This window comes from Sciurus carolinensis, chromosome 4 (assembly GCF_902686445.1).
Source record: "Sciurus carolinensis chromosome 4, mSciCar1.2, whole genome shotgun sequence".
NCBI classification, from domain to species: Eukaryota; Metazoa; Chordata; class Mammalia; order Rodentia; family Sciuridae; genus Sciurus; species Sciurus carolinensis.
In genome coordinates, this window is record NC_062216.1 from 101,280,409 (window position 1) to 101,300,463 (window position 20,055).

The window sequence follows — 20,055 nt, forward strand, 5'->3', positions numbered from 1 at the left end:
TTTATTTTTTCTTCAAATAACAGGTTTCTTCAACAGCGGTTGAAAAAGGCTGTGCCCTATAACCGAATGAAACTTATGATTGTAGGAAACACTGGGAGTGGTAAAACCACGTTATTGCAGCAACTGATGAAAACCAAGAAATCAGATCTTGGAATGCAGGGAGCCACGGTTGGCATAGACGTAAAAGATTGGCCTATTCAAATAAGAGGCAAAAAGAAGAAAGACCTCATTCTAAATGTTTGGGATTTTGCAGGTATTTATTTCTCTAGATATTCATTTCTTCACTTTTATCATTTATTTATAGCAGGAATTTAAAAACTTGACTTTTCTGTTCTAATACAGCAAAGAACTGGTAGATTATGGAATTATTTCAGTCATTTCTTTGTCCTAATGTTACCCTGGTCACCAGGACCAAGAATTATATGGAAAGAAATGCTAAGAATCAGTAGGGGCTGTCCAAGTTAACTGCTTGATTGGCAGTCGATACATACCCTAGAAGTTGCTCATCTCTGGTAAAATCCACTATAGCCCTCTAAATATAATCTATTCATTGTTTTTCTCTTTTAAATGAATAATATTATTCCTCCCTCATTTTTTAAAAAAGAAATCTTGCCCATTACCTGGAAGATTAAAAAACAAACTAAACCTAACTAAAATAAAACCCCTCTCCAATCTTCATTTAGGTCGTGAGGAATTCTACAGCACTCATCCCCATTTCATGACCCAGCGGGCATTGTATCTTGCTGTCTATGACCTCAGCAAGGGGCAGGCTGAAGTGGATGCCATGAAGCCCTGGCTCTTCAACATAAAGGTGATCTGTTCTAATCACTCGAAAATAGAAAATAATCCCAGTTTTCTGGTCTTTGTATGAGGCAATGTATTTTGGGAAACAGTCTCTTCAAGTAAGTTTCTTGGTTTGTTTTTGTTTTTGTTTTTGTTTTTTAGCCAGAAGCACTAAATTTTGAGATGGGAAATTTTCAGTGTGAGGTCATGAGGGGGAAACAGAGTGCTCCATTTGATGAATGTTATCAGCTCCTGAATCCTTTTATGCTGTAAAACTTGCAAATAAATATATTCAACTCTTTTCCATCATATTATTTTTAAATGGAAAGAGTGCACGCTCATTGAGCGATGCTCCACTGGGCTCTTCTGTGAGTGTGAAGTCCTTAGCAAGCCTGTGTCAGAGCATTTGAGCATGTAGCTTGACTGCATGCACGCTTTTTTATAATCTGGGTGATTTTTTGAAACTTCTCTTTTCTTGACTTTGTTCTAACTTACACATAGAGTGACATGGGCAAATATTATAGTGGCAGTAATACTTGCTCAGTGACTTTTTTCCTTTCATTGTAGACTACAAATTGAATGACTTTAAAATGAATTCAGGAGATAAAATTGGCAGATAAGGAAAAGAAAATATAAACCATGTTATATTACTTCGATATAGTTTGGGGATTTATTGAATGCTTATTTTATTTAGAAGCACACTTAGCAAATAACCCATTTTAAGCATGGAATAAAAAGAAAAGAAAAACACCACTACTACTGTAATATAGTCACCTGAAAAATGGTAAGAATTAGATTAAAAATGGACATAAAATGATTTATAAAATGATTTATAAAATTTTCTTAAGTGTACATTTTTTTTTCTTTGAGGTTTAAATAAATGTCTAGGTCCATTTTGTGTTGCTGTAACAGATTACCTGAATCTGGGTAATTTATTAAGAACAGTGCTTTATTTCTTATAGTTGTGGAGGCTGGGAAGTCCAAGGTAGAGGGGTTGGCATCTTGTGAGGGCTTCTTCCTGTGTCATTCCCTGGCATAAGGTGGAAGGGCAAAAGGGTGCAGGAGAGAAGGCAAGGGGAGGGAACCAAATTCATCCTTTTATTAGGAGCACTCTCTTGCAATGACAGCTGAAGTCCACTGATGAGGCAGAGCCCTCATGGCCTAATCAGTGCATAAGGGTCCAACCTCTCCACACTACTGGCTTGGGGGATTGAGTTTCCCACACATGTACTTTGGGGGACATATTCAAACTGTAACAGGAAGAAAAAATGATTATTTTTTTCTTCTAATGTCTTTTAGTTTTTCATTTTCACTCAACTGCATTTCATACAAAGCAAATTTCAGCAGAAATGTAAGCAGATAACAATTTGAAAGCAAACATTAGATTGTTTTCTGTCTTTTTCCTACAGGCTCGGGCTTCTTCATCCCCTGTGATTCTTGTTGGCACGCATTTGGATGTTTCTGATGAGAAACAGCGCAAAGCCTGCATAAGCAAAATCACTAAGGAGCTCTTGAATAAGCGAGGTTTCCCTGCAATACGAGATTACCACTTCGTGAATGCCACTGAAGAGTCTGATGCTTTGGCAAAACTTCGGAAAACCATCATAAATGAGAGTCTTAATTTCAAGGTAATATGGCCTATGCCTACTGCAGGCTGGTAGATAAATATAATTTATTAATTCTCATGTTATGCAACTCCCTAGAAATGTCAGAAGTCTTGAGAAGAGAACAATTATCTTAAAACTGTGGGTTTATTCAGAACCCTTAGAATTATTACTTTCAACTTTATAATTACTTATTTATACCATACCTCATTTGTCATTCATAGAAATAGAAATAAAAAGTAATTATAGGATCCTGACAGAAACTCAGAGGATGATTCTGGGACATTAGGAAAATATTACTGAGAGAGTGCATCTGATTCCCTTTCTCTCCCAACTTCCAATAGTGTTAATTTAATCAGAAGGATCAAATTAATTTGGGGTCTTGAGATCATCAACCTTGTATTGGCTCTTGTTTCTCTGTCTGTTCCTTTCATTTGGCGTTTCCACTTTATGCACATCTTTATCTTCCTAGTGGCTCCTTCATGTTTCTGGTCTTTGTGATTCCCATTCCAGTTTTTTCCCCTCAGTATTTTGAGACAACTCTTTCATTTACAGGTCAAGACCATTAATTTGTTTTTAAGCAGCATCTAAATGATTACTTAGTTCATACAAACTATGTTTATTTATTTTAGGACTTTTTAAAATTCCCAAAGTTCTCTTCCAGTAAGTCAAATGTTCATAAAATATAAATTGTCACCAGGGAGAATACTCTTTTTAAATACTTGCACGAGAAAGAAATCTTCCTGGGGTCCTAAGAGGAACATGGTATAGACTGTACTGAAAAACACTGGATAGTTTAACATGACAAGTGATGAGGAATTTCATTTGGACTAAGTTGGGTTAGCTCATTAGCACTAATGATTGAGATCATGGCTTTTAGCCAGACTCCTGTTTGGCCTGGGCAGTCCCAGCATAATTATTAATAGTGTCCCAGTACTTTCTCAAAAGCATTCCAGTTTGGATGATAAATTATGTGGTTGCCCTGGTTATTACTCTGTGTTGGCCCTTTAGCTTGATTCTATTTCATTTCCACAGGTTGAGCTCCAGTTCAAAACCTAATGATCCATTTATAAATGTATTGGCGTTTGTGGTTCCCAGGGAGAGAATTTGTATGCTTGTATCTTTCAATACATGTGTATTACAGTTACTAAAAGATTTTACTGATGGTGGATTAGTAGTGGTATTTAATGTAAAAATAATGTATTTTGTCTTTGAAGATTTTTCTACTCTCTGTGTGACATAGGATTTGAGACTAGTACACTTTTAAAACAAACAAACAATCAAACAAAAACCCTGGTCATTGAAGAACTTTGCTGTTACTTCAGATATTTTAATGATTTTCCTTTTATCATTGCTGCTAAAACATTTATTGAATTTTAGAAGACCTGTTTTTGGAGGTTGCTTTTTTTTTTTTTTTTTTTGGAAAAGCCTGAATTTAGTTGAAGCAAAGTCTATAGGCAAGGTGTTTTGTTCATTAAACTGGATTAATACTGCTTTTGGGCTAATAGTAAGATAATGCAATAAGGCCAATTTTCTTCTGGCACTTATGAATGAACTTTAAAGATGACTATATATAAGGAAGAAAACAAATACCTTGGGGAATGTCCTGGCCCTGTGACCCAGCACAGTAAAATTCAACCTGTTCTGCTTTCTGTGAAATCTTTATTTCTTCCTTGGGTTAAAACATAACTTCAAACAAATAGAAGTTCTATTTCATCTTAATTTCAAAATAATAAAAAGAAAGAAGTATTGAAAGTGGAGGCTAGTAGAATTCTATTTCATTTCCTGGGACAAAGGATGCATGAAAACAGTTTTTTTAAAGATCATTTGCTGATGAACATGGAAGCCAGTGGTCATGGGTGCTGTAAATCTAGTTCTTTTGTTTTTTAAATGTTTTTGTGGGTTTTTTTTATGCCTTTATTTATTTTTATGGGGTGCTGAGGATTGAACCTAGTGCCTCACACATGCTTAGGCAAGGCTCAACCACTGAACTACAACCACAGCCTCTAAATTAGGTTCTTTAACACTCTAGTTACAAGTAGGAAAATAACAAGTTAAATTTTTGTGTTTACATATGCCGAATAATACCCAATTTTTATTTGTAATAAGTTTTCTTAAGACTTTAATTAGAAATTATGGTAGCTATTGTCAACTTAAAAATATGTATAAAAATTATCAGGGATCCAGAAATGGGGAGAGTTTGCCATCTGGTGGTTATTGGAGACATTTCAGTTACTATTAAGAGAATTGCATTTGTATTTAAAATTAGTTTTTCAAGGAAAAAGATTTGGAAAATATATTTATTATAGAAGCACTATAAGATACTATATCTTAGGACAACTATTTTAAAAACTTACTTTATCTATTTCTTAACTATTAAGCAGTGATTAGAGGCAGAATCATCAATGTTTATATGATTTCTTATTTTCCCAAGTTCAAGGTTCCATGAGAAAGCATAGCTTGGGTGAGAAGATTTTATGTCTCCAGGTTTAACTATTGATATTTGCAATTTGCCAATATAACACTTTCTAAATAATAAGCATAAAATATAGCATTTTACCTCTGGGGTGTGAGTGTTTTATCTAATAAAAAGTACTTGTAATAATTACTGATGTCTTATGCTAACATGTTTGTTTCATATAAGCCTAATGCTTTAGAAAGTAGAAAATCCTTCTGTCATGGCTAGCAATTTATCTTGTTTTTTGCCAGAAAATTTCTGGATGACTCGATAAATATTTCCATGCAAAGAGCGAATAAAAATAAAAATAAAATTGCAAATAAAATATATTTGATAGTTCTTTCCAAATGAACCTCCATGTCCATAATTTTCTTATTTCAATTTCAGCTTCTATTTGTTATAATTTAGATTTACATTTTATTTCAATTTTATTCACAAATATATTTCTGAATGATGTATCTATCATATTTCTATAAAAACTATTAGCACTGAATTTACCAACCATCTGACAAATACAAAATAAAATGAGTTTTTACAGCTTGTCATTTGTAATTTTATAGATTCGAGATCAGCCTGTCGTTGGGCAGCTAATTCCAGACTGCTACGTAGAACTTGAGAAAATCATTTTATCGGAGCGTAAAAATGTGCCAGTTGAATTTCCTGTGATTGACCGGAAACGATTATTACAACTAGTGAAAGAAAATCAGCTGCAGTTAGATGAAAATGAGCTTCCTCATGCAGTTCACTTCCTAAATGAATCAGGTTTGTGTGTTTGTTTGTTTCATGTTTCTTTTTTCAAGTCATGGTCATTGTAATTTATAAAAAATATGTCTGAACCTTATATAGACTATATTCACAATTTAAGAGAATGTCTACAAAATTCTTAAATAGGCCACCGATTTTTGGAGGATCATCATGTGGATAGATGTTGAATCATATATCATGTCATAAAAAATAAATTTTATAATCATCTAGGAACTCTTGAGTAGGAGTTAAAATATGGTTTCCTGAATCCATGTGAGTGTGGCTTTGCTGTTCAGGTGATATTGAACCCTGAACTTAACTATATCCTTTCATAGAGTCAAATGAATTTAGTGGATGTGATAGTTATTTTTATACTGTATAGGATACCTTTTACTGCTTGGTTTACCTGGGCAATTTAGAGTTGACGACTGTCTGAGATCATTCTGATCCTGATTGGCAGATATTGCTGTTTTATCACTCATTGATCTCATAGTAAAAACTCTCAAACCAACCCCAGCACAATTGTGTCCTTGACCAGAATTACCTTGCTAAAATGTGGGAGTTGATTTGTAAATCTCGAGTAAGTGTCTGAGAAACTGTTTTGGATCCCTCTATTCTGTAATATGAAAAATATCTTTATGTTGATTGTAATCTGTTCCCTATTCCCATTGTTATTTAATCAGATAGACTGAAATAAGTTGTGTTGTTTATCTGTATTGAAATTAAGATTAGAAAGTGAAAAAGAAAATTATGGATTTTTGTTACAAGTATATGCCCTTCAATGCATTTATCTGAAATTTGCTTACATATGGTCAATTTATATATTTCAAAAATACTTCTTTAGAGTATTGGAACTTTAGAGTTTGGGAATAGTATACCTAGGCTCTAGTCCCAGTTGACAGGACTAGACTCTCTCTACAACTCCTCAGTATTTGTATGTTCTAGATTCTATGTTTCACTGATGAATTTTTACCACAGGAGTCCTTCTTCATTTTCAAGATCCAGCACTGCAGTTAAGTGACTTATATTTTGTGGAACCCAAGTGGCTTTGTAAAGTCATGGCCCAGGTTGGTGTCTTACATTTTGGGGATATTGACTTTGCCGAGATCGAAAAGTCAAACAGCACCCAGAGCACTGAGCCTCATAGCATTTGTGTTCAGTTAAGGCAGAATGTTGTAAATAAAGAAAACTACATAATACCTCACATAGAAGGCTGTTTGAAGAGCTTTGTGGAAGAGGATAAGACACCTTAAAGTTCACTTTGGTGTCCCTTGTTTCCAAGTCACAAATATCTGTCTGTTGTGTTCTTTGCCACTTTTCTAGATATTGATAATATCTTCAGTTTGACTATTCACCTTGTCAGTGAATAAAAACCTTGTGAAAATCCTTGAGGCAAACACATATGAGGAAATTAGGTTGATGGGCCTGTGAAACCTCTACTTTGATAACATAGAGGAGAGTTTTCACTCTTAAGTGCATGGTCCAAGCTCTATATGTGTTTGAAAACTTTGGATGGTGGTGATTACGACTGTCTTTTCTCCATTTGTACTCCATATAGAAAATAAGTTCTCCTTCCACTTATAACTCATTACCAATGATTTTATATTAGTTATAATAATCCTTCTTTATACTTTTACCATAGAAAAATCACTCGAGTAGAACTCACAAGCTCAGAGTTTCCCAGCCTATCTGATATACTTCCTTATTGCACATTGTAGGATGATAACAGCATTTTAGGTCTGTACTTTCTGGATGCTAGATGTACCCTCCCAGTTATGACAACTAAAAATGAATCTGGACATAGCTAAATAGAGTTCTCGGGGTGCAAAATACCTGCAGCTGAGAACCATTGCATGTAGCTTAATCATAAACTATAGTGAGCTCAGGGAGCATACATTGGCAATTATTTTGTTTATTAGCAAAATTTATAGTTTTGCCAGTGGCTTGCTGAGTTCCTAAAATAATTTATATTTTTTTATTAGAAATATCTCTTCCAATTAAACCATAATGCTAATTAAGTTCCCTCAAGTAATCTTGATTACTAGCTCCAAAATTCCATCTAAGGATAAAAAGGAAGGTATTTTGAAGAAGGAAGTCAGTTGAGGCTAATTCCTGTACCATGGAACTTGAGAGTGTATTGAAACATTATTGTAATTGGCATCTAATTGTAATGTGCCAGTTTTTACTATTTTGGCATGTATTTTGAAGTTAGATTTTCATCCTTCTGTACATGTGCCATGGCAAGTGTGATTACTCATCTATTATATGATGACAGAACCAGTAATGTGACCAAGGGCACATGCTCTAGAGTCAGCTTGACCTGTATTGAAATCTCTTCTAAATACTAGATTCTAACATTTCTTAGCATTTTAAGCCCTTGTTTATTTGTAAAATGAGGATAATAACAATAGTTTTTTCTGTATTGCCTTTCTAGTTCAGTGTGAACAGTAAATATTAGCTAATTTCATATTTAATGTAGTTGTATAACAAGGCATATTATGTTAGGAAATGAAAAAAACATCTTTAAAACTGCAAAGATGGACTCATGTAGTTTTGGAAAGGGTGTCATGTATGGAGTAAAATAAAAAATATACGTAGGTAGATGCATCTTGTTCAGGCAAAGGGAATTTTAAACATACCCTCCAGATATTTTTGTAGGCAGCACACCATAGCTGTCAGAATGTTTACACAGGCAGGAAAAGGCTAAAGCTGCCCCCAAAAGTGATATGTTTCCATGTGACTGTGGAATATTAGAAATTGCACATCTGTAGATATTAGGGTAAATATATTTTCTACAGTAGAATAAGGAAGAGGTTTGTTTCAGAGTCATCCTTTCTAAAACAAAAGCAGACTTCTACTATGAGCACAATAAAATTCCTGAATATTCTGTAGAGTAATTAAGTAAAAAATCTGTGAAAGTTCCCTGAATTAACACGTTATAGTAACATGCTCACCTAAGTGAAAATTAAATCAAGAATTCAAACAGTTCAAAGTTATTTTGAAAGATATATTTAAAATGTCAGTAAAATGATAATTTAAATTTGTTATTAACTTAAAAAGTAAATACCATCATTTTTATTTATGCTGATAAATTGAAATATAATGTCACTTTACTTAGATTTAAAGGGAAGGAAAACTATAAATAACCACATGAAAGCAAGAGCATCTTGTCTGACACCCATCTGCAGAAATAAATAGGGCTGTTCACCTCCATGAATCATCAAGACAAGGGCAGGAATAATTTCATGGTGCAGAAGCTCTAATAAGCCCACCTACCCTCTCTGTGCCCTGAACTGTTAGGTCACTAAACTTATTAAAGAAGGTTCTGTCAAGGCAGGGAGAAGTTTGCAAAACTCATTTGACTGTATGATAAAAGATATGAAAGAGACCTATTAAAGAATCAGGTGGAGCATTAACAAGCATCTACGGGAAATTTAATCTTGATAACAGTATGTGGGAAAAATATAGAAAAAATTTGGAAATGTTTCTTTCCTTGAATAATGGCATAAATTAATAGGTAACCACAGTAGTTAGTAGGTTGAAGGAAGAATAGGGGGACTTTTAAAGGTGATAAAATTAAGACAGTGTTTTAGATTTTATTACCATGTAATAAGCCACCTCAAATTTGGAGGCTTGAAACACCAAGAACATATTATTTCTCAGTCTTCTGTGGTTCAGCTGGGTTCAGCTAAGTGGTCCTGCTCCATGTGTTGTTGGTATGGTCATTTCACTTGGCTTTATGTGTTGAGTGAGGCTGGAAAGTCTGAGAAGGCTACACTGAGGCTTAGTGGGTACTGTTGCTCTTCCATGAGGCCTCTCCATGGGTGGGTTGGGCTTCCTTATGGAGTGAAAATCATAGGGGAGTTAGACAGGGTACCTGGTAGCAGGTTATCAAGAGAAATGAAGCAGAAGTCACTAGTCCTGTTAAGCTAGGCTCAGAAGTGGCAAAACATCAATTCTGCTACATTCTAGTGGCCAGAGCAACCACAAGCCCAGATTCAAGGGGAGGGGAAATGGGCTGCATTTCTTGATGGGTTGAGTAGCACATGAATAAGGAAAGAAAAAATCATTGTTGTTAATCTTTGAAAGAATCAAGTACAAATATTGGTAACACTATAGATCTACTAGGAAAATCAAGTACTAGCCCTTTAAAAAATTGTCAATAAAAACTTGCTCTTACATAAAAATGTATTTGTCTAAGTAAAATAAGTAGATTAAAAAGGCTAACATATGAGGGGGGGGGGTGCTCAGTGTTTTACAAAGATGACTTGATTTAATTGTCATTACAGCTCTTTAAATGGTGCTATTAGTGCCCAAGTTGAGATAAAGAAATTGATGAACAGAGTTAGGATTTCAAACCAGGTATTTGACTTCAGTGCTGATAAAACTAACCATAGGATAAAGTGCTCCAAATCACATTTGCTCAAAATTCACTCATTCAACAATACTTAGTCAATACTTACCATGTTCCAGATATTATTTTGGTGCTGGGATTATAGCACTAACAAAATTGTTCATGCATAGGACTACATTCAAATGAGAGAAAACAATGAGCGAGCATATAACATGTTGTAGGTACTAAGTGCCACAAAGAAAATGTGATGTATGTTTGGATATAGAAGATTTCCAGAGAGGGTCTGGACACTTAAAAAAACATTAAAATGGTTAAATAATTTTCCTCACTGCCTAAATTATAAGGGCAGTCTGGTACTGCATAAAGTAGCAGCATGGGAAAAGTCTAAGCTACAGTTTCTACTATGCAGTGGCCCATTGTAGATCAATATTAGATACCAGTATGTTCAATCATTCATGCATCCATTGATTCAATAAAAATTACATACACAGAATAGAAATACAGAGATGGGTGAAACAAGTCCTTGGGCTTAAGGATTACTATTTAGTATTTCACTCAACAGCATGATAATGAAAAATAATGTATTCACCTATTTAAGAATCCCTTATTCATTTATCAATTGAAGGACATCTCAGTTGGTTCCACAATCTAGCTATTGTGAATTGAGCTGTTATGAACATTGATGTGGCTGCATCACTGTAGTATGCTGATTTTAAGTCCTTTAATGGAATATTATTCAACCATAAAGAAGAATAAAATTATGGCATTTGCTGGCAAATGGATGAAGTTGGAGAATATCATGCTAAGTGAAATAGACCAAGCCCCCCAAAACAAAGGCCTAATGTTTTCTCTGATAAGTGGATGATGATATTTAACGAGGCAGGGTAGCAGGGTAGGGGGAAAAGAAGAACGAAGGAACTTTGGATGGTGTAGAGGAAAATGGGGTGGGAGGGGGTAGGGGCTGGAAAGATAGTAGAATGAAACAGACAGTATTACCCTATGTATATGAATGATTACATGAATGGTGTGAATCTGCATTGTGTACAACCATAGAAATGAAAAGTTGTACCCCATTTGTGTACAATGAATCACAATGTGGTCTGTAAAAATAAAAAAAATTTTAATAAAAAAAGAATCCCTTAAACATAAATCTACTAAAAAATGAAGCATAGACCTATTTTAAAAATATATTTGACTAAATAAAATTAGTTGAAATATTTACACAGTTGTCACATAAAAGCCTTACTGTATGTTAAAATCTGTCATATGCACTTGGCAAGCTTCATATGTGTTGTCTTATTTCATTCTCAGGGCAATCTAAAAGACAGACACTTGCATTTTCTCATTTTACAGAGAAGGAAACTGTCCCTTAAAGAAATCAAATCCTTTCTCAAGGTCATATAACTTGTAATAGAACCTGGATTTGAATTTGGGTTCTTCTTCATCAGATTCAGATTCATAACTGCTATGACAGTGATCAAGGCTCAGGGAAAGGTCTCTGTGCTGAAATCATCTGGGTGGCTTGTTAAATAGCAGTTTCTCAAGCTTCACCCCAGACTTACTGCAGATTTTGCACATAGAATCCAGCATAATATAGTAGTAACCTAGAGAATCACTAATCTGTTCTCAGCCTCTCTTCCTAGATGGAAGACCTCTCCTACCATATGAATGTCAAGTAGGATTTCTACTGTAAGCCTGTAGTGATAAAAGTCTGGAAGATAATTTCCCTAGGAATGTATTAGTGATAAGATTGCAATACAAATATAGGGTATCAGATGGATCTGTTAATTGAAGCGAGGAAAATCTCAAGGATAATTTCAGAGAATTTCAATAAATTCTGATCTGAATTCACTCTCTTAAGTTAATAAATGTTTTTCAAGGGGGAATTCCCCACTGGGCTTCCAGGCTGAATAGCTGCTAGAGAAATTAGGGCCTGTGTTGTACGGGACAAACGGTTCTGATTATTTTCACTGAGCAAAGAGACATGAAAAGCTTTAAATTTGAAAAATTTCAGAAACTAAATCCCGGGGATGACTTATGAGTTTAAATCTTTCAGATTTTGACAGTAAAAGTGGAAGGCTGTCCAAAACATCCTAAGGGAATTATTTCACGTAGAGATGTGGAAAAATTTCTTTCAAAGAAGAGGCGATTTCCGAAGAACTACATGACACAGTATTTTAAACTCCTAGAAAAATTCCAGATTGCTTTGCCAATAGGAGAAGAATATTTGCTGGTTCCAAGCAGGTAAAACAAACCTTAAAAATTTAATTTCTTGGAGATTTACCATCTATTATATTGTTTTAATTGTAAAGGTAACTTTGTTCCATAGTAGATGTACCAAGTTTCTTTTTGTTCCTTTCGTAAACTTTCTACATAAATAAAGCACATACTCTTAATTGTATTTGACACTAAAGACATAGTGTCTTATTTTATGTATGTAATTGTTATTTGGCTCATCACTGCTTAAATTATTTAAGGTAAATAGTGGAGATTTTGTGTGTGTGTGTGTGTGTGTGTGTGTGTGTGTGTATGTGTACCCTTACGTGACTAAGAGAGTTATTATATTAGAGAAGTTCTGGGGAGATTGTGAGTCTTCAACAGAATTTAAACAGAATTTTTGGCATCTCAGTGGAGACCTAAGTTCCAGCACTGTGTTGTGGAAAATTTTCTTATCGTTCTATTAGCAAATGGGAAATATTATCAAGTAATGTGATGTTAAAGTGCAAATTATTTTGATTGATGGATGATGGTTCTAAATACAGATATACACTTTTTTCTAGGACTTATACTTTTTCTAGTTACATTTAATCTTAATATTTGTCTATGCATAACTAATTGTAATAATTTATTACTATACTTAGTATTATGGAAAAAAAATCCTGAATCTATCACATCTGAGCAATGATTAAATGATCATTGAATTTTTAATATAGGAAGAGTATATTGGAAAAGAATATTATAAGTAAAGTACAGTTTCTTGTAATAGTTATCTTCATTGACTTTGTAGTAAAGCACTTTAGTCAACATGGTTGGGTATTTTCTGAGGCTATAATGATAGTGTACTTCTTTTAGTTTGTCAGACAACAGACCTGTGATAGAGCTTCCCCATTGTGAGAACTCAGAAATTATCATTCGACTGTATGAAATGCCTTATTTTCCAATGGGATTTTGGTCAAGATTAATCAACCGATTACTTGAAATTTCACCTTACATGCTTTCAGGAAGAGGTATGTACTTAAAGGAAACTTAATATTTAGATAAATTAAGGAGAGAAACGCTAAACATATTATGTCCTTTTCCCAGGGTTTACTTGTTTGGAAGGCAACTGGATTCAGAAATAAACTCATAAGACCCCAGAGAAGTCAATATATATATATATATATATATATATATATATATATATATATATATAAGCACATATAAACTCATGCAGTTTGTCTGGAAGAAAATCCCTCGGGTCCTATTTGTTCTTGTGTTGGGCACGTTTCCACAACTGAATTTCTTACTTTCCACACCACAGCAAATGACAAGCCATAATTTTAAAGAGTGGAATTACTAGGAGTTCTTGGTTTAAATAAACACACACACACACACACACACACACACACACTTGCACAACACACATAGGTAAAGAAACAATAACAAAAAGAACTCAATATAAATATAAAGAACTCAAAAAACTCTACACGAAGAATACAAATAATCCGATCAACAAATGGGCTAAGGAAATGAACAGACACTTCACAGAAGAAGATGTACAAGTAATCACCAGATATATGAAAAAATGTTCAACATCCCTAGTAATAAGGGAAATGCAAATCAAAACTACCCTAAGATTTCATCTCACCCCAATTAGAATGGCGATTATCAAGAATACAAGCAACAATAGGTGTTGGCGAGGATGTGGTGAAAAAGGAACACTCATACATTGCTGGTGGGGTTGCAAATTAGTGCAACCACTCTGGAAAGCAGTGTGGAGATTCCTCAGAAAGCTTGGAATGGAAACACCATTTGACCCAGCTATCCCACTCCTTGGCCTATACCCAAAGGACTTAAAATCAACATACTACAGAGATACAGCCACATCAATGTTCATTGCTGCTCAATTCACCATAGCCAGATTGTGGAACCAACCTAGATGCCCTTCAGTTGATGAATGGATAAAGAAACTGTGGCATATTTATACAATGGAATATTACTCCGCAATGAAGAATGATAAAATTATGGCATTTGTAGGCAAATGGTCGAAATTGGAGAATATCATGCTAAGTGAGATAAGCCAATCTCAAAAAACTAAAGGACGAATGATCTCGCTGATAAGCGGATGAGGACATATAATGGGGGGTGGGAGGGGCTAGCATTAGGTTTAGGGTTAGGTTTAGAGTTAGGCTAAGGAGAGCAGTAAGAATGAAGGAAAGAAGGACTGTGTAGAGGGAAAAGAGGGGTGGGAGGGGTGGGAGGGGTGGGAGGGGTGGGGGGGAGGGGAAAAATATAATAAACATCATTACCCTATGTAAACGTAAAAAAAAAAAATAAATAAATAATAAAAAAAAAAAAAAAAAAAGAAAGTGAGCACTGCGTATGGAGGGAGTTTGACTGGACAACTGTAACAGGTACTGGCTATACAGGATACAGACTATCACATCTCCATTCTGCTGCACAATTTCTGGGGAATTTACAAAAAAGAACAAAAATGGGTGTTTATAATGCTGGCTTTTTGTTCTATAATAAAATATCTTAATACGCCAAGGAGAGAAATATCATTTTTTCTGGTCCAAAAATAGATTTATGAAATAATCTTATATTGCTTGGAATTAATATATAGCTAGTTAGGATGCATCAACAGTTCATAAATGACCTTAATATAGTATGAGAATCAACTTTTCAAAAATTATCATAATTTATGACTCTTTATTCATATTAATGAATATTTAATATTAATTATGTTCAACTTCTTACCAGTATGTACTTGAAATGTATCTTAAGTACTCTTCACAGCATTCAATTTATTTTATTGCAAAATTAAGAATAAAATATTTAATAAAAAATTTAATGAATATGAAGAGGACTCATTAACAACCAAACCAAACACTTTTTTTCAAAATCAATATATCTATGTTCCTGTAACCTGTGGTGTGGCAGTAGCTTTTCTCTTTAACTTTTGAAGTATTTAATAATTAATGGAATACCTTTGGATCTTCTTCACCTTCCTACAGAGCGAGCACTTCGCCCAAACAGAATGTACTGGCGACAAGGCATCTATTTGAATTGGTCTCCTGAAGCTTACTGTCTGGTAGGATCTGAAGTCTTAGACAATCACTCAGAGAGCTTCTTAAAAATTACAGTTCCTTCTTGTAGAAAAGGTAAGGAAATTAAATTGAATCTTTGAGTTGTACCCCCATAGAAATCTAAACATTAAAAGGGAGGAGAGGAGGGAAAGGAGAAGTACTGGGGACTGAATTAGAACAAATTATATTCATCCTTTTATAATTCTGTCAAAATGTTATTGTTATTTATAACTAAAAAGAACCAATAGAAATAAAAAGTTGAATCATAAGCAAAAACAAATGACAAGTGAACAAACAACCCTTTCCACAACTGGGCATGATGGCATGTACCAGTGGATACTTGGGAGGCTGAGGCTGGAGGAGTTCAAGACAAACCTTGGCAGTACAGTGCAACTCTATCTTAAAAACACTAAATCCAAATCAGAACAACAACTTTTCAGTTCTTCTTGCCTAGTTTTGAGGCAGTATGGGTTGATGAGCTCTTCTATGAATTCTGTAGGCTGTATTCTTTTGGGGCAAGTTGTGGACCACATTGATTCTCTCATGGAAGAATGGTTTCCTGGATTGCTGGAGATTGATATTTGTGGTGAAGGAGAAACTCTCTTGAAGAAATGGGCATTATATAGTTTTAATGATGGTGAAGAACATCAAAAAATCTTACTTGATGACTTGATGAAGAAAGCAGAAGAAGGTATGGTGGTATACTCATACAGCTTAAGAAAGTTTTAAAGTGAAGTGACTTTTATATGTGAAAATTATTTTTATACATGGGGATCAGTTAAAAGATACTACATTCAATTATATTGGCAATTCAGAAAAATTTATTACCAATAACATTTTGTGTTCTATATTTTGAAAATGTTGTTTTGAGAGTTTGAATACTTGCTTTTGGAATAATGTAACCTCACCTGTGAAACAGAAGTATTAACAAATCTATATCATAGAATTGTTAAAAACAGTATGATAGAACAACACATGGACATAATTTACAACATTTTTTATTATATGACAGCTACTTGATAGATGTGGCAAAAATAGAGAATAAATAACTTCCAGGTCAGAAGTCATGGAGGCTAAGGCAGTTCTGAATTCTGTTACCTAACGAATGAGTTTTTAAAATTCTAAGTAGGTTTATATTAAATAAACTTGCAGATTTTATTTTTCAATTTCTCAATTTTCTAAAGAATTCTAGGATGAAAAGAAAATCCAAGGGAGGGATTAGAAAGGACAGAAAATATGTAATTTTTTCTGCAGAAACAAATTTATGTTTCTTTAAATGTCATTGTTCTTCTTTTTTTAACATTTTTCATAATTCTCAGGAGACCTCCTAGTAAATCCAGATCAACCACGGCTCACCATTCCAATATCTCAGATTGCTCCTGACTTGATTCTGGCTGACCTGCCTAGAAATATTATGTTAAATAATGATGAGTTGGAATTTGAACAAGCTCCAGAGTTTCTGTTAGGTAACTATCTTCATTATTTTGAGAATAAAAATTAGGATGCAGTTTCCTCCTTACAATTTAGAAAATTTCTACATATCATATAATTTTATCTTTATAGATGTTTAGTAACTTTTTAGTAACTTCTTACATTTCATGTAATGTTTGTCATTTGGAATGATATATCTTAATGTCATATCGTGTTACCATTCTGGAATTTTCTTTGCCCATATTAATGTAGACTAGGGTCCAAATGAAGAAGAGAGTATCATGGCAGCATAAATGGAAGCAATGAAGAGGGTTTTCAGTTAAGTGAAGTAGCCATTCCTTATCTCCCTTTGGTTCAATTCCCAGTTCCAAAGGGCAGGGGGAGTATAAATAAAAGAAAAACACCTCTGTGTAGTCATCACAGCAGTTTTAATACTCATACAATAATGCTGAATTCTCCTAAAATATTCTGAAAAATTTTTTCGAGTAAAAAAAATCAAAAACATTAAATTGGAAACATATATTCAAGATTTATTTTTCTTTATTTTTTTGGTATGCTGAACAATCACATTTACTGGTTGGTACCATGAATTCAATCAATGATTTTCAACAGGGTGTGGTGAAAATCACTGGATTCATGTAGCTCATTGAAAGAAAGTGAAATTGTAGTAATTGTATTCTTATATTCTCATTTCTATCCTATCAGATTTTGAGACCTAAAAGATGTTTTTAAACATACTCCATAAAAGAATTCATTGAATTCATTGAATGCACTACTTTTTGAAAGTAATGGTCAGCTTATGATATGTTATATCACATTGTTCTGTAGAATCATTCTGTAATTTCTTCTTTTAGAATTAAAGCTAATGTCCTTATAATACCTCTGTTGCTCTCATCTGCTTAGCTCTCTGCTTATCTCCTTTTTGGATATTTTAAAATTTAGTTTTAAATTAATAAATAAAAATTATGTATTGTATATATATACATGTATGTTTGTGTATATATACATACATATGTGGTTAATGTGTAAAATTTATATACATAAATATTTACATACACATATATGTTATGCAAATGGTATTTGTTATATGTATACATAATGGACTGGCCAACTCAAGCCATTTAAAATATGCATTACCTTAGATATTTATAATTTTTTTAAAAGAACACCTAAAAACTACTATATTAGCAGTTTTTAAGCACAAAATATATCATTATTAATTGTAGGGTGATATAGTCAAGTTCTAAACATTCCTCAAAGTCATTGGAAAGACAAAATAATTGGATTGACTTAATGTAAAGTATATGAAAACAATAACTTTATGTAGTATTTGTTGTGTGTGTATACATTTACTTTTAATTAAATTACCATGGAAAGATTGTCTAAAATCTGTTAGGATGTAATATTATTAGCAAAAATTTTACAAAATGTAGGACATGACTTATAAAGCAAAACAAACTCCTTTAAACCTTTGGTGTTCACATCTATTGGTAAGTTCAGAATGAATTTAAATGCCTTGGAACTCTGGAAATGAATGTATTAGAGACCATGAGTTAACACAAAATGCCAAATGGTCAAGGTCAAATGCTGCATCTTAACCAACATCAGACTTGACTAGAGTCCAGGGAAACAGGCAGATACCAGACACAATGCACTCTTTCTCTGAAGGTGTTCCAAGGCATTGAGCAGGATTCACCTATGTATTTCTTTGTTCTACATTGGTATGTGTATTAGATTAATGGACAAATTTTGAGTAATGCACATGGAAACATCCTATAGACTACTTTGAAGCACCTGTTTTGTCACCTTAATTACAGATAGGAACATGTCTATGTGATTATTCTCCCTTCTTTAACTCTGTGCCCTAAAAACCCATCCATTCCATGATTCTTTATAGAAAACAGTCTAGATCAAGCTTTCTCAGTCTTTGCCCCATTGTCATTTGGAACTGGATAATTCTTTTTCTTGAGGTCTGCCTCGTGTCTTGTAGGATGTTTAGTAGCATCTGAGTGCTCTAGCATTAGGTTAGACGTCTATGTTATCTACCCCCACCCTCCCCAATCACAGTGTCTCCAGACCTTGCCAGAGGTAGGAGGTGGGATTGTGTACCCTTGATCTAAAATATCTATCCTTCTAAAAACACTTACATTGAGAGACTTTCAGTGCATTTGCTCGAGAATATTTAATCCCCACCCATTTGTTGGTTGTAAGACAGAAATGAATTTCTGGCTTCTGTTAATGTTGTCCTTCCCAGATAGTGCTAACTGTTATGCAGTAATTAATAGGATACACCTTGTAGACAGGAGTAGACATTTTAAAAATAGGTTTTAAATGTAATTATGGGGGCTGGGGATATAGCTCAGTTGGTAGAGTGCTTGCCTTGCAAGCACAAGGCCCTGGGTTCAATCCCCAGCACCGCAAAAAAAAAAAAAAAAAAATGTAATTATGTAGGGTCTTGTATGTGTCTGAGGAGTTTCAGGGTACATATCCTCTTTGAGGGATTATTGTTCTGGAGAACCACTATACATTGGTACTTCGATGATGTGATTTGATGGGGTTAGAAAAATTTCCTTGCTTCCAATTTTCTTTTCTACTTAGATGTCATAAATACACAACAATAATCCTTAACCCTATTTTAATTTTTGGCCACCTCAAGGATGTGACAGTTCATGTTCCTTACTCATATTTCAGAGACTCCCCAAATAGAGAAGAGCTTTACAAAATTAGAAATTTCTACTCCCAACTGAAATTTCTATATATCTCCCTAGCATGCATTTCTTCTCTCTGCCTCATTAAATAGTTTTCATATTGTGGATAGCTGTCCAGATTGAGGAAAACCGAATCTGAATGCATTATTATTTAAGTTTCCATTTCTCCTTCCCATCCTCTTCCCTTCCCTTCACTCACCCTTTTTCTCTTTTTTACTTTCCTATCTACTCAATTCTATTTCTGATTCCCATTCTTAACTGTTTCTGTAGCCTTTTCTTTCCCTCTACAGTTCTTTCAGTATCAACAATATCAACTAATGCTTTAAAAGTCCATTATTATTGAGTCCTAGAGGAATGGGGTGGGAGGATACCCATACTGATAAGATGCAAATAGTGCTTTTAACATGTTTGCGATCTATTAGAAATACAAGATATATGCATATGAGCAATTTATTATTAGCAAACATTGCTTCAAGCATAAAATAATGTATGATGTTATATGATTATTATAGATATCTAGAAAATACACTAATAGGTAGAAGGTTCCCATACATGTATAATTTTACCACCTTGAAATAACAAGTTTTAACATTGTTAGATTTCCTTATAGTTTTTTCCTGTGTTGATTCACTTGTATCCATTGAATGATTATGTTTGAAAGTGCTATATGAGAACCATAAATATT

General features: G+C 33.9%; 1 protein-coding gene across 1 annotated transcript in view; it reads left to right on the forward strand.

The window, feature by feature from the left end:
• The window catches only part of Lrrk2 (leucine rich repeat kinase 2), a 137,851-nt gene that overhangs the window by 82,365 nt on the left and 35,431 nt on the right, over positions 1-20,055 (forward strand). Inside the window, 10 exon segments of the mRNA XM_047549523.1 lie at positions 24-253; positions 684-811; positions 2,193-2,411; positions 5,406-5,607; positions 6,568-6,656; positions 12,000-12,187; positions 13,016-13,170; positions 15,160-15,306; positions 15,731-15,922; positions 16,551-16,697. Of these exon segments, the coding sequence (XP_047405479.1) occupies positions 24-253; positions 684-811; positions 2,193-2,411; positions 5,406-5,607; positions 6,568-6,656; positions 12,000-12,187; positions 13,016-13,170; positions 15,160-15,306; positions 15,731-15,922; positions 16,551-16,697 (1,697 nt within the window).